Source organism: Sinohyriopsis cumingii, chromosome 8, assembly GCF_028554795.1.
Source record: "Sinohyriopsis cumingii isolate HCF-2022 chromosome 8, ASM2855479v2, whole genome shotgun sequence".
NCBI classification, from domain to species: domain Eukaryota; kingdom Metazoa; phylum Mollusca; class Bivalvia; order Unionida; family Unionidae; genus Sinohyriopsis; species Sinohyriopsis cumingii.
In genome coordinates this window covers 88,023,953-88,040,485 of record NC_142968.1, presented here as the reverse complement: position 1 = coordinate 88,040,485, position 16,533 = coordinate 88,023,953, and the positions used below count along the sequence as shown (strand labels likewise).

General features: G+C 36.2%; 1 protein-coding gene across 1 annotated transcript in view; it reads left to right on the top strand.

The window, feature by feature from the left end:
* LOC149794090 (uncharacterized) overlaps positions 1 to 15,595 on the top strand; it is a 36,447-nt gene extending 20,852 nt beyond the window's left edge. The window contains exons 2-6 of the mRNA XM_089966518.1: positions 5,639 to 5,806; positions 7,303 to 7,488; positions 8,515 to 8,661; positions 14,729 to 14,872; positions 15,294 to 15,595. Of these exons, the coding sequence (XP_089822644.1) occupies positions 5,639 to 5,806; positions 7,303 to 7,488; positions 8,515 to 8,661; positions 14,729 to 14,872; positions 15,294 to 15,433 (785 nt within the window). The 3' untranslated portion in view covers positions 15,434 to 15,595. The remainder of the gene's footprint in view (positions 1 to 5,638; positions 5,807 to 7,302; positions 7,489 to 8,514; positions 8,662 to 14,728; positions 14,873 to 15,293) is intronic.
* The last annotated feature ends 938 nt before the right edge of the window (positions 15,596 to 16,533 follow it).

Here is a 16,533-nt window from a genome sequence, read left to right as displayed (position 1 = left end):
AAGCTGGATGAGATTACAACAACTATAAATGATATCACTGCGTATGGACAGGAAATAAAAACAATCAAACTTGATGTTGAAACGAACAGAAATGGTGTAGACGCGAATGGACAGGAAATAAAAACAATCAAAGCTGATGTTGCAGCGAACAAAAAAAATGTAGACGCGAATGGACAGGAAATAAAAACAATCAAAACTGATGTTGCAGAGAACAAGAGGAATATAGACGCGCATACAGGGGAAATAGGAACGATCAAAACTGATGTTGCAGCGAACAAAGGGAATATAGACGCGTATAGAGTGGAAATAGGAACAATCAAAACTGATGTTGCAACGAACAAAAGAAATACAGACGCGAATACAGGGGAAATAGGAACAATCAAAACTGATGTTGCAGCGAACAAAAGGAGTGTAGACGCGCATGAACGGGAAATAAGAACGATCAAAACTGATATTACAGTGAACAAGATTAATATAGACGGGTATGCACAGAACATAAGAACGATCAGTTCTGATGTTGAAGCGATTAAAGACGGACTACCGAGAGTAGTAGAGCAATTCGAAAAAATAAAAACCCCTCATGAGAACATCATCAACATAGTATACACAATTCGGCATGGATCATTCGATTGGACTCCTACACAGAATACAGTAGATATCACCGCAACCGTTAAGGGCATTTATCGATTGACATTGATTTCGGCGATGCAGTTTAGTATATCATCGTCGAGTTCATCCGGGTTTAACAATACAGTGTCAACAATCATTGACAAGAATACAATTGAACGGTTTATAATTAAGGCCGTTGATAGCAGTCTATTTAGGACAAACATCACATGGTATGTGGAATTTGTAGCGAATCTAAGTAATTAAAAACACTAGCTCTTTTAAAATAAAAATGACCACCAAGGTAATTGAATCAGAGGTATCACCGACGTCACATCAATATCGATTCGATACCGCAAAAGAGTTCTCCGCGAACTTGAAAACGCTTTCCGAACAATACCGCGCAAAAATAAAAAAATACCGCCGAAAAATAACCGCCATCGACGCGGTCGTGTACTCGGTGTCGGGTATAGTAGCCGGTACCGGTGTTATTTTATCCACGGTGACCACGATAGCCCCGATCGCTGTTCCAATCGCTATCTCCGCGATGACAACAATTGCTGGAGTCGCCAACGCAATCACTAAAAAGATATCATCGTGTTTTCAGAAAAAACTCGACGAGTATACAGTAAAACATCAAATAGTATCCGACGCGTACTCGAAATTATCCGGGTTGATCTCGTTATCGATTGATAATTTGTTCATATCCGATGTTGAATTCTCCACGATGGTCCAGTTGTATAGCTCCGCGATGTCAAAAATCGAGGATTTTCAACTGGAAGCCGGAACCACCTAGTTGTTGAAATTAGACACTAAAAACAACGAATAATAATAATGTCGCTGAACCCCGAAGGGTTTCAATTACTTCAGCGGATCGAGGAGAATACCACTCCGGTACAAACAAATATGATATCGATAACGTCAACGAAACCCGAATTCAGTGTGAACTTCCCATCACCGGTTCCAGTGAAGGAAATAGCGCTGACAAAATTGCGAGTATATCACAGTTGGCCTAATATCCGAGCGGACGCATTTAACGGACAACAACCTAACAACTCGCTGGTTTTTGCATGGACAAATAAGCCCGATGGGACCCCAGACTGGAATGAGGTTACAATACCAACTGGGTCATACCAAATAGAACAAATCAATGGAGAATTTCAACGCAGGATAAAATCGATCACAGGAAAAGAATCAAAAATCGCTATTACGGTTCATGAACCGACGTTATCGTCGACGATTGAAATAAGCACACCGGGGTATATGGTTGATATTTATAACAGTTCAATAAGAACCATACTAGGATGGCCTAAGAATCCACCTGCGGACTTGCACACGAATGAGAAATCGTATCATGAAATTACCCCCCGGTATATAGATAATTTATCTATTATAAAAAACACGTTATCACCCAGTTGGTTTTTATTTCAACACAGGAATATCATGCAGTGGTATTTTCAGCATAAGAAAACTACTGAATCGGTCGCCATATTAACATTTATTTTAAGTAATATCACTGATATGTTTGCCGAGATTGATTATTATTACCAATTACAACTAGAACAGCTACGGGAAACAAAAAAACGAAAACACGTTGAGGTGTTAAATCAACTTATATCAGACATGGAATATATCAATGAACGAGTCGTTAAAATGATATCCGATAACAGCGATGGTAGTAAACAAAAATTCCTAACCGAGTATAATATCACAGAAGCCGATTTACCCGATTTCAAGTTTCCAGGATACAACGCGCCAGAACTAAGAAAGTCTCTTAATGATTTTCTCGGTACATCAACTTATATCCTCAAACACGATAACGGAGATGGTGGTAGGCATATTGCCCCGTACAACGTAAATATCGCATCAGTGATAGCGATTAATCTAGTGTGTGATGCTATCGAAGGAAGTTACCAGGTGGATACCAAGCAATCAAATCAGGCTCAACAGGGGTATATCCTTTATTCATTTTCACCAACAGCCCCTCCGGGATTTTTGATCATTGAGAGTCCGATTAATCCGGTCTATATGCGATGCCATAATCGGTTTTTAACGAGAATTAATTTTAGAATTACAGATCAGTCAAATAACCTAATTGATTTACAAGAGGAGGAGTTAGTGATCACTCTGTTTGTAAGATCATAGCAGCAGGGGGGGGGGGCGATGACATCGACGCGGTCGTCGATGTGCTTACCGGACGCTGACGACGCTAGGATCGGCGCGCAGAAGGTATTAATTAAACCAAATGACGTCCGGACAATTGTCGATTTGGCCCCTCGACGATGACAACGACGACGACGTCGTTTTTCTTTTACCAGGCGCTGACGACACTAGATCGTTGAGTTGCAGAAAGTACTAATTAAGCCAAATAACGTTTGGACAAAATGTCGGATTCGCCCCCCCTGCTGCTGGTTTTGAAATTCTGAACGATCTAGTAGATGATCACGGTAATTTAATACCTTTTGAGATAATAAAACAAAAAACTGGAAGCGATGATTTCTTGAAATACTTCTCCTTAATATCCAGAATTCCTAAAGCATGGAAAGATGCCATAAAAAACCACCTAGTACATAATAATTTTGATACGCAGGAGGATAAAATAACGAACTTGCGAAAACAAGATTCACTCAAGTTTGCTTACAAAGATCTTTTACAGGAAACTAAAAGGCAACACACTGAGAAGCAAGATGCTTGGATGCAAGTATTTAATAAAAATATAAGTAGTGAGGAGTGGTCTGATATATATAGCCGGGCAAAATGCTGTACCAAGGATACCAAGTTGATCTCTTTTAACTTTAAATTAATCCATAGAATAATCGCTACTAATGATTTTCTTAAAAGAATTAACATATTTGATGACAACAAATGTACTTTCTGTAAGAGTGAAACTGAAAGTATTGAGCATCTCTTTTATGACTGCAGTATTACTTCTCAGTTTTGGTACCGTTTTATTGAAGATTTTGCACCTTTTTGCCCAAATATTGTACATCTGTCCAAAAAAGAAACATTTTTAGGAAGTGAACAACTGGACAGTTTGGGTAATTTTCTGCTTATTTTGGCAAAATATGATATTTATACTTGCAGATTCAATATGAAAAATCCTTCTATTTTTGCCTTTAAGCAAATAGTTGCAATGCATAAGAACATTGAAAAATACAATGCTAAGGTAAATAAAAAGAGGACCAATTTCTTCAAAAATGGACCTCAACAATGAACATTTAACTTGTCTCTGACTTGATGGTAAACAGGAACAAAATATTGTAATATCACAAAAGCCATGTCACCTAGATTGTGTGCCATATGCATGTGTATATGCGTGTGTGTGTGTGTGTGTGTTTTTTCTTTTTTACTTTCTCTGTAGATTATATTTATTATCCCTAGATTATCTGATAACCAGAAATGTTTGATTGTAAAAAAAAAAAAAGAAAAAAAAAAAAATTGCTGACCTTTAAATACGAGCGAGATGTATTTTATGCTGACAATTGTTGACATTTAGATACGAGCGAAATGTATTTTATGGAATTCTCCACATGCTCGTAAAGTGCGGTCTTTATAAAATAGCGTACAGTTCTATTACACAAAAATATATAAAATTAATCTCAATATTTCTTATGGAAAATTACTTTCAATATAATTGAATGAAAAGTTTATTTTAAGACAATTTAGAGAAAATTTCAATCTTAATACTTTTACTTAAACGTTCTGTCCTAATACTGACATGCTTAAAATCCTTGATCCAAGTAAACTTTAAAATCTTTTTACAGAGTTCCGAAAATTCCTGTTAAAGTCTGAAAATGTTTTCTCTTTACACTCACCTAAGAACATTCTTCGACGCCTTGAATGTTTTAAAATCAAATATACTAAACGTATATAATCCCCTTCCTGATAATCCTTCACGGAAATATTTTTAAATAGTCCTTTTACACATATTATAATTTTTTTTAAAGAGCGCATGTAGTTCACTTTGAACCAGTTAAAATGGATCTGATAACAACAATAACATATTAATAATTTTAGAGATAAACATTGTAATTGATTAAAAAAATGTTGTTATAGTTAATTAGTATATTCTTAATTTCCTAAAATTTATATATGCAATTAGAAGTGGTAAGTTTATGAAAAACAGTTGAAAACCTTCCGCCTATGACAACAATTCAACACAATCCAAATTAGGTTTATAGTTCATGAACCATATTTTATGTTACTATATGTTCTAATTTAAATCCTAACTGTTTTTGTTTTACCAGTATTTATACTAAGATAAAACAAAATCTAAAATATTTATATATACATCTAAAGTATCAGTCGGAGAATTCTCGGAACCACAAGAGCAAGGGATGCATTCTTTTTATGTTGGGAAAGTACATGCTTCCGTTTGGCATAATTGTTCGCAGTACGATGTGTACCTAACACGTGTGATTATTACTAACACTACTACTAGTACTACTACTGCCACTATTATTATTATTATTATTAAGGCGCATCGTAGTAAAAGAACAAACGTATTGTCTATGTCAGGCCAACGGGACCATAAAATAAAAATTCATCCACGTGGAAGCAAATCATAAGGAAGAATACGACAGAAAATAAATACAAACTTTCCTACTAGGCCTCGAAGCTCAAAGAATTTTCAATTTGGCTTTTTCTATATTGCGTGCTTGATCTTTGAGAACTGTCTCGAATTTACGATCACGTGATTCGAACACATGTCCACCATTGTCTACGCGCATCATTGCTTCGATAACGAGAAATGTTAACTTTGGTCATGTCGCCTTGCCATGCAATTGTATTACGTCTATTGCATGCTGAGCTTTGGAGAAATGAAAATCTCGACTGCACGTATTGGACAGCTTGATTATAATAGTTTTAAAAATCATGCGATTGGTTTTCTAGAGTTCGTTCAATAAAGCCTCGAGATCGTAAAAGCGTTTTCTTGATATGACTTTGATGGCTTTCCATGATCGGTAGAAGCTGTATAGATATTGTGCAGTCTCTATTCTGAATTTTATACAAAGTTTCTATGTTATTTCAGCTGGTGGTGTCCGTGGTCAGCCATATTCGTTTTTCTCAGCCGGGATGGGTCAGCAGTCTTTCCTGGGCGGAATGTGTCCGCCAACCTACTGTCCCATAAAGTGCCCAAATGGACTGAGACAGGGCCCTAATGGGTGCTCAATCTGCCAGTGTACACCTTCTGCAGAAGGTGAGCCTATAAGCTCTACGGCCAATATGGTCATATGATTAACAATGGACATAACTGTATCAGTTTCCTTTCTATTAGTTGCCATTCTTCGCTTTTCAAACTGACGTTTCGAACAAGGTTTATGTGTGTCTTGCTTACTTTTCTATAGTTAAATCGAGTTACACACACATACACACACATACACACACACGCACACACACACGCACGCACACACACACACACACACACAAACTCAGCCACATATACTTGAATCAAAGTTTATGGGATGCTACAGAGTGACTTGTGCGGCACATGATTTGATATCAGTTCATATTATTACACAGAAAATGTGCTTGATGACATTTACTACAGGAAATGTAAAACTTTTTTTGTGTGAGGGGCCACACTCCAAATTTTTTTTTCCAATCACGAAACTGTTTATACATTCAACTACCAATAAGCACAAGTATGAATTCTGGCCCGCAGGCATGATGTTGGACAACCCTGATTTACTGTACCAATGTTACAGGAACAACGATTGTTCCTTTCTGAGAAACACTTTGGGAACTAACAGTTTAGTCTCTCCAGATTCAATCTGATAATATCCGCCCTCAATTGCTTGTGGATCATGTATAAGAGTCTTCCCCCTATACACGTGTTGTTGTTAAATGTCATGGTGCATTATTGACCTATACAAGTTATTATGAGAAAGAAATTCATTAGCTTTACTTAGCTTAACCAACTGAATTTATAAAATCAAAGCTTCGTTTTAGTTTTCTTTAATTTTATTGTGGTGTTTGAAACTCATATACTTCCAATGGTTTCTAGACATCCTGGATCGATTCTCTGTTTCAACTGACAAAATATACAAATTGTTCTGTGTAATTTCTCTATAGTTTCGTTAGGAAATTACGTCGCGTTTTGCACTGCAATATTATACTCCAGCCTAAATTGTGTAGGCCTTAGACAAGTAAACTTTCAGCTGATTCAAATTTTCAAAATGTCGTTTTCATAAAGCATTACAAACTTAAAGTTACGTTGCCTTTCTGCATTAAATTATCTTTTGAATACTTCATGAGCAAATATTTTAATAAGAACATATGCGTTTGAAAAATATCCATGTTTTCAAACAGTTTTTCCTTCCTGACCAAATTTAAGCCTTTTCACTATTTCTTGTGTTTTCGATTTTCCATTGTTTCTTGAAGTTCTCTCCAGACGCTAACATATATATTTGTTATTCTAGATTCATTAAAAACAATATGCACATACAGTATCAAGTAATCACAAAATGAAATTGTAACCATGGACAAGTTTGTTTATCGAATTACATCATCAAAACTGTTGAAAATAAATTTCACAGTGCAGTAATATCAACCATTTCTTCTTCAAATGACATAATTAATTGCCACCATCTCTTCGACCCAGCCTAAGAGGAGAAAAACTTATGATTAATTTAATTCATAAGATTTTGTTATGATCCTAAGATACAATCTTACAAATCTATAGTGTGTTTTCAGTGAATCTCCCTGGAGGAGACCCGGTGCACCAGGGCGGGGCCAGTATCATGGGCGGAGGTTTTCTCAACACAGGCAATTATACCAAGCCCTGCATTCTCAATCTGCCTTGCCCCTTTCATTGTCCACAAGGATACGCCACGGGGCCAGACGGTTGTCAGTTCTGTATATGTGCCGTTAAACATCCAGGTATTATCTACTATCTACCGTATGTATGTATGTATGCATGTATGTATGTATGCATGCACGTATGTATGTATGAATATACGTACGTACGACGTACGTATGTATGTATGTATGTATGTATGCATGTATGTATATATGTATGTATGTATGTATGTGTGTGATTTGGATTTTTAACGTAGCTTTAACAATTTTTCAGTCATAACGCTACGATGTCTGCAGTGTGGCAGTTTATAGTGATGTCTAGCACTGGGGCATCATGCAGACATGTAGCATGATGTCCCACACAGTCACATTATCCTGACACTAGGCCAACCAGTACTAACACTAATCTCTTAATGCTGAGCGCCAAGCAAGGCAGCTGTTTGTACCATTTTTGTAAGTTTTGGTATGATTCGGCCGGGGATTGAACCCGCGAGGCGGACTCTCTTACCACTTGGCCACCGGAGCGGCATGTATGTATGTATGTATGTATGTATGTATGTATGTATGTATGTATGTATGTAACCGTCTTTGGTGTTTTGGTTTAAGATTAGATTTCTGTCATGCAAGTAATGGAATCTGACCACGGTGATGTGGTTGCAGAATTCACCGAAGAAGTGTTGGGTTGACTAGCAACAGATGTTAACATCCCTAACAATTGTGCTCCACTTGTCCAGTAATATGTGCGTCAAAATGATGTTACCAAACTCTAGTATGAACTGTAAAATGCATGATGAGTGTTGGTGATGAATGGTTGGATAGGTAGGTCGGTAGCTAGTCATGAATAAAGGTACACGACTTGTTGTGTATGTGTGTAATTCAATTCGAGATAATGTTGCGTTAAAAGTTGATTTATTTTGTATAAAAAATAATTTAAATTTCTTATTCATTCTCCTATGACATATTTATGTGTTTTTATGTAGATGCCTAAAAGAAAAGGAACATGCCATGCTGAAAAGGAAACTTGTTAGAAAGAATGCAGTAGACCTGCAATAATAGTGATGTGATTTGCATATAATAAAACCATATTCATTCTTTTAAACATTTAAGTTGCAACCACTATCAAACCCATCTTACTGCCTGAGACATTCACCAAACCCTGTCCTGGAATACGTCCCGGATGTGACAAAAACTGCACTTATGGCTACGTACGAGGATCACATGGATGTCAATACTGCACGTGTCAATCACCACCAGGTACCTTTGAGCTTTGAGAAAATTACACTGTACGGTATATTTAGTATACCAGGCGGAAGTTATGCTTTGCTCATGCGTTGTATTTACAATGGCTATGAGTGTGCGACGTTAGTGATCTGACCAAAGTATGAGAGAATCGGTTAGACAGAACTTAGATTAAGAACATGACGTGACAGCCATATTTAGTCGTAGTTTATAAATTGAAGGAAAATAGCGGAGGAGGTGGGTGGGTGGGGGTTTGAGTGTGGGTCGCCATCTTTATTCATGCAAAGCGGTTTTCGTTTACGAATAAGTCAACCGTTTTGTTTGATCACTTGTTGTTCAGAAGAGACAGCATATGACAGAGAGACACACTCTAATATAAATATTCACACGAAAGTACGAGCTAACAGGTCATTCCATTCCATCTATTATTGTTAATATGTCGCGTTAATGACATGACGGTAGGAGAGCTATTTGTGCAAGTTGATAACAATAAGTAACTTCAGCAGGTACTGCGTACGGATGAGGTTTTAACTGTAAGCAGCCCTTTGGCAAGCGATATAATCAGATATCGCGATGCTGTTTTTCTGGATAATATAGTGATCGATTAGTCAACTTCAGAGTAGCTTAATGGTCGCCAGACTACACACTGATTATGATATTTCATAGAAATTATTTGTGTAAAATGCAAAGTAGTATATGCCATTTGTTGCTGATAAGTTTTATTTATTACACTGAACAAAGGAATAGTATGTAACACAGGAATCTGAAACTCCAGATTGCAGCATTACCCTATTGATATACAGAGGTTAACTGTGGTGGATTGAGCTGTAAGATCAAAGGCGTAGCAAAGGCGTATTTGCCTTCACGCTAGAGACCTAATTGTGCTTACCGACGTTATAGGTTGAAATTAGCTGTTGGAAAACAACATATAATTTATAATTACCTATTTAAAATTAGACTCTAATATCTTGCTAGTATCAGTACCAAGAAGAAACAATAACTTTATCTTTCCATTTGATATATCCTTTTGTAATTTTATGATAAATGGTGACAAAGATAACATCAGTAAACATAAATACGAATGGGAGCAATCATTGCGTCAAATGGGCCCTTATAACGTCATTGCAAATGACAAATACAGCAGCCGTCTTGATAGTATACGATTATGCGGACGATGGGAAATATAGCGTTAGTCCAAATAGCTAACACACGGTATTGTCAAGTCGAAACATAATTTTAGACAAATAAAAAGGGTTATAATTCTAGGACTGCTTGAGTGTAGGATAATTCATTATGGACATTGCTGTAAAATCTTCATCATGACGTATCAAAACCCACACTTGCTGACCAACATACCACATTACTGATCACCATGCACATCTACTAAACAAAATCCAAATATACTGTCCAACCTATAGACTAAGAAACCAGCACCCGCATAAACAGACCAGCAAATATACTTCCCAGAACCATTGTAGCCTACTAACACACCGTTTTACTGACCATCATATGTTGACCTAGACAGTGTCTAGCTGACTAACATCCTAGTGACCAACATACACATCCACCTACTAACCAACACCCATTCTTACTCACCTTCTGAACTAAACAAGTACCCACCTATACTGACCCACAATCACATCTACCAACAGATGTATAAAGGAGACATGCAAAGCAAGGGTAAAGTAACTATGATTAGCACGTAGTTGTAACAGTGATACGAATTCTACAAAGCTTGGATGGACATAAGCTGATATTACAAATTAAAGACTATTATAATAAAATATGGCATTCACTAAAATAACAATGCAATTATAAAAGAACAGTAAACATTTGACTGCTGACTAAAATAATATTAAAATTTAGAAAATAATACGGAATTTGGCGGTCACAAAGAAATCTCTAAAACATAAAGAATTTCCAGAGTCAGTTTTATCAAGTTCCAAAGACTAATATAAAGAGTTAAAATATTACAAATGTAAAATTAATTTATCAATGTATTATATTAAAGATTAAATATGTTAATCGAATTTAAGGGCTACTAGAAAGAGCCTGAAGCAAATTTTGAAAGTGTGAAAAGAAACAAATTCTAAAAATATACAAAACGTTAAAGTAATTAAAAATGAACATATTGTCAAAATTATGTTATGGTTTTATAATATTGAGTAGTATTTCTATATCTAGGAGTCTCAGTGAGCATCAAATGGGTCGCTTGGGGGTTAAAGGTCTGCGTTGCAAAGACATGCTACTCTGTCTTGTAGCAAGAGCGTAGTGATCTTCCACCATCGACCTTGGTTGTCTAACATCCACACATACAAACAACATTTCCGAGGGTAAGTGGGGTTATACGATGATCACTAATTCACATCATTATAATCACGCACTAACCCTCAGAAACAAAGCATATGACGAAATGGTGATAGCTGAGAGTCACTCAATAAACAAACCCGAACCTTATCATCCAACAGCCACACAAACACGCATGCCAACTGATTTGAAAGAGAGCAAAGGGAATGTAGTTACTGTCACATATAATTGCAATTCGAAACGAGTTATTCAGTACCCAACACCGAACACATACAATTTTTTGTGAAAGTGTATATACATTACATAGTGACCTAGTAATATCACTTCCAATGAAAACTCAATACAGGATATTTACTGTCCAAAACCTTTGTACTTACAAACGAGCTCACGTGAAAGGGGTGTTAAATATTTAGTACGTAGGAACACTAACACTCGACTTTAAGCACAAATACATATTTGTATCATTGAACATCCACCCTTACAAGCAGATGAGGGTAGAGAATATTTATATGTGATGATTACTAACACATTTTACAAGCAACTAATCCTCGATGACCTTAAAGACACGGGGGCTTTACATGAAACTTTCGATAAATAAACATACAGTGCTCCCAAAATTCAGACCATTATCACAAGCAGCAGTTCCAGCTATTACCACCAGGGCGAATACAATTGCAGCACTGACGGACTCAGACTTGTTGACCCCCATCGGTCACTTAGATTTTTGTTTGAAATCTGTTTGCAATTTGTAAGCAATTGCTTCTAAAATGTTTCATTTCATTTTTATATATTTAATTTTTGCGGATTATTGTTTTATTTTTAATCTCTGCTAAATTCAGCATAATTTGACAAATATATTATATATCGTTTACAATTTCTAACCATTGTGATCATAATTATTATATTTTGCGGGTTTCCATTTCAATATTCAACACTATTTTCTGACATGTATGGCTTGGTCATATTTTTTCAGCACTTTTTAAGTCTTCTTTAAATTACACGACAGTTATGTCATTTCTGCATTACTTTTAGTCTAGGCGACAATTTTAACATAATAATCTGAATTTTGTAGTATCGCCTAAAGTCTGTACCAGATCTGCAATTTTAGTATTGTATTTAGAACAGGTTAATTATATACAATGTCCTGGATTTATATTGTCTGGGCTAAATTCTGTAATTGTTTATTAATTTTCACATTCCTTAAGTATAGACCATATTTTTCGATATACTGTTATGGACTGTGTAAGTTAGCAAAAGATATATCGGTTTGGTCATTTAGTTTTAATTTTTGGCTCATCCATTTAACTCGAATTTTGTATTTGTGTAATCTCTGCTGAATGTCCTGAAAGTTTAATAATTTTAGCATTAGCTTTAGTCTCTGCAATTTTATTGTTTAATGAGTTGGCTCCCTTGGTCACATATATTTAAAATACCAATAATGTGGATGTTGGTTAGTAAGAATCGATGATGTAAAGTAGGTATATGTGTTGGTCAATTGATGAGCATGATGGTCAGTTACATGGCATGCTGGTCAGCAGGTGTCATTTTATTCAGTAGTGATGGGTATAGATAAAAAATGTCCACGTTAAATTCCCTTTCATCCCAGGCATTCCCAAAATGTTAATCCTATGGATATTTTTAGCATTACCATTCGCCTTAACGTCGTACATGCGTTTAAAATGAGTAAATGAAATAAATTATTGAGTTCAATTTAGTAACAATGAATAAATATTGTATTTAGAGTATAACAATTTTAATTTTATTTATGTATCTTGCACGCAATTTTTAAAGAAGTTTGCAAAAGCTATATTGCTACTTGTATAAGCAAAATCAAACTTGATATTTCATTTTCTGATTTTTTTAACTTATATGTCAAAATAAATTTGCACGTCTTGTCGTTATTTTTGTATTATTTATGACAGGTAGTAACATAGTGTTTTACAAAAGTTGTACCATGAATAAACTTGTCTGGGCACTTCAACAAACAAATCCATCTGATGATACCCTGCAGCACTTGGAGCCTTATTTGTGTAACAGTAAGGAATGTATGAAATTCGGTGGCTAGTTACGGTAAATCGCCCATGAATGCATACATGAGCTATGAAAGCCATTCCAACCTGCACATGCGTGCAAAGCGTACACGACTTTCTTCTAAAAAAATAAATTTCTTCAACATGACAACAGTTAATCCGCAGACTAAGTAGGCCCACCATGCATCCATCACCCAAACCTCCACCTTTCCGTTCACCGATGCACAAACAGACTCGGTATCTTTGTGGATTTTATGCCTTATACTATGAAAAACGACACAATAATTAATATTTGCGATGAACTTTTTCTGGTGGCCGAATATTTAAATGCCATTGCCCATATTAGTCTTTTCTTCACGAAGCAGTTTATACACATTGTCAAAATGTACAATTTGTACAATTCTTGTATCATTACAACAAACAGCATGCAACGATCTCATTTCCCTTTGATTAAAGGTGGGTTGTAAATATACCTAGTAAATATGTGGAAGAAACGATTTGTTGGTCTTGCTCAAATTCACAGTTTGATCCTGGAAAGTGACTCTTTTTATTGAAATGGAACCTCCACTGGCTTCTCCTTTTTTCTGTGAATCAATTGTCCTGCTCTATGTCTTCATTCAATCTAATTCACTGCAAGATCAAATAATTATAACAGTTATGATATGTTATGTCGGCAACTGATGATTACGGTATGTATGTTGTCGTTACACAAGCCGTAAAGCCTCAAACTATCAAACACTGAACACAGTAACTAATACTACTCCTATGCCATACAGAATGCTAATTGTATGCAAGTACTCGTAAGTACTCAAAAATAAAGATTCAGACATGTCCTAACGTATTAAAATGCTTTCAGTCTGGACGATAAAATCAATGATATCATATTAACACTGTCCCAATATCAGTGGTGTGACTTTGTAAATACACATTTCATTTACTAATGACATTACAAACCTTTATTTTACCTAAATTGATTGAGATTTTTTCCTGCTGTTTGTTGTTGTAGACAGAGGGAAAATGCTCAACTATATTTTCAATGTATACAAAAGCGATTGAAAAATGGGTAATATCACAATGTCCCACAACTATCTCACTATGTGCTTTATAAGGCCCACATGGGCTCCCGTACAATATTAAGCCGACAAAGCAAGTGCATTCGAAAATCTGCAATTTTAACGTTTCTTCTGTTTGACATGCCCGAAGGCATACCAATTACTAAGAGAGAGAGAGAGAGAGAGAGAGAGAGAGAGAGAGAGAGAGAGAGAGAGTCCGGGGTGGATGTATGCATGGGAAACGTATCTAGTCCACGGTATCACTTTAAACGTAATTTTCACTCAGAGATATAGCCATGCCGATATACCTTTAAATTAAATTCTTTTCTAAAGTAGTTTCGGGGCCCCGAGTGGCCGAGTGGTCTAAAGTGCTCACCGTTCCAGATCACTGCCATCTCACTTCTGTCTGCGTAGGTTCGAGTCCAAGGCTCGGCTAGCGTGGGTACGTGGGAAAGCCTGCCAGTAGCTTCTCGTGGGTCGGTGGTTCTTTCCTGGGTTTTCTAGGGTTCTTCCTCTACCAGTTCTACTGGCCGCCATGTATAGCTTATCTTGTGCTGAAAAATGGCGTTAAACCCTAGAACAATAACAACAACAACAACAAAGTAGTTTCGCTTGTATTTCATTGAATTGTTTATTTGGCAAGAAAATGAATGACCAAGTTTACTTTTTATTACTTTTTTATATTAATTCCAGATGCAACGCCCCCCAGCGAAATGTCTAAAGAGGACGCATGCGCTGTAGCCCATACGAAATGCCAGCTGAATTGCCCCTATGGCTTCATGACGGGCACAAATCAATGCGATATATGTATTTGCAAAGATGATATTTACACATTCGGTATGAAAAATATATCAAAATGGCAAGAGAAAAACATAAATCGTTAAAATGGAAATAATTATATAATTATCGTTCATATTCAAACCATCTGGAAAATAACTAATAAATCTGAAAATTTTGATTTTATTTTTAAGGATTTAATTTCTTTTGTTTAATGACACATGGTTATTCATATTAAAAGACCTAATTTTTTTCCTTTACAGTTTGCTGCTTTTCATTTAAAATTGGGGAAAATTCAAATCAGACAATTTGTAGTGTACCGTTCGTCATTTAATCCATTTCCTTTACATTTAAGATTCATCAAATTGTATTAACAATAGCTAAACAAATGAATTTTGTTGCTTTTCATTTAAAATTAGGGAAAATTCAAATCAGATAATTTGTAATGTACGGATGATCATCTTGTCTTTTTTCTTTACAGTAAATGTACCCATCGAAAGACAACCAATAGTTCGCCTTACCAATCCATGTGTACAAGGACTGGATCGCTGCATGATTGTCTGTGCGAGTGGCTACCTCAGTGGACCTAGGTCGTGCCAGTACTGCGCCTGCAATGAATAATCCAAATCTAATATATTGATTAATTGATGGAACGCTTACTTTTTCACGTGATGCCCCGCTCATTTAAGGAGTTATATGATACTTTTAATTTCATTTCATTTAGGTTTATTTATTGTAGAGAGTTGTCTTAATGTTCAATATTAATAAAATATAGCGCCAGAATAGTTAATGGTTTCCATACTTGTGACATGATTTTACTCAGAACGTATTATAAAATAATGTCTTTATGCATTCGTCCGGTTTGGTGGATATACATCGTGCAAGCTGCATGCTGTAGTTCCGAGAGTGCAAACTTAAAGGATCCATCTTTTAACCGCTGTTAATTTATTTGTATCACATCATCAATGTCATCCATCTCGTTGGCACGCATTTGAACGTGGATGACGATATGACTGATGATGAGTTGAGATACCGGACGATATTTGTTTGAGCTCTCTCTCTCTCTCTCTCTCTCTTGAGGCAATAACCAGGCGTAAATCATGATCGAACTTATTGTTCGTAAGCATAACATTCAATTTGGTGGATGACGTTTAACTTTTGCCCTGCTCCAGAACACCTGATTGCCCATTATTTTATACGAATCCGAATGAATTTCGAATCGGAACATTATCATAGACATTACAAAGGTTATGGTTCTGACTTGTAACTGTGTCTTATTTCAACAAAGTTCCATGCCTTCAACTTGAGGTCTTTGGACCTGGAGAGGGCCTTACACTAGCTATAATTTAGGATAAAAAGAAACGTAAAGGACAAAAGACAGATACAAATGCTGCCATTGGACCGTCTGACCTAGGAGCATGAATGTGAAGCTTCAACTTGTCTTTTGCACCAGCTATGTGGGGAGGTGGCGAGGTGCCGGTGTGTTTTTCAACAATGCATTTTGCATCATGGTTCGGGATTGGTAGTTTGCTCCTCTTGTGTTGTACAGGGATGGGTTATTCCTTAAGAACATCTGTCAGGACTGCTAAAAAAAACTCGAGAATAAAGTCCCGGTCTCACTAGGTCATTAATTTCATTTATAGACTAGTTGTCTATATATGATAACGTGTTCTTGGTCAGATTATCGACTCAATGCTACCTCACGTTTGTCACCAAAGCGT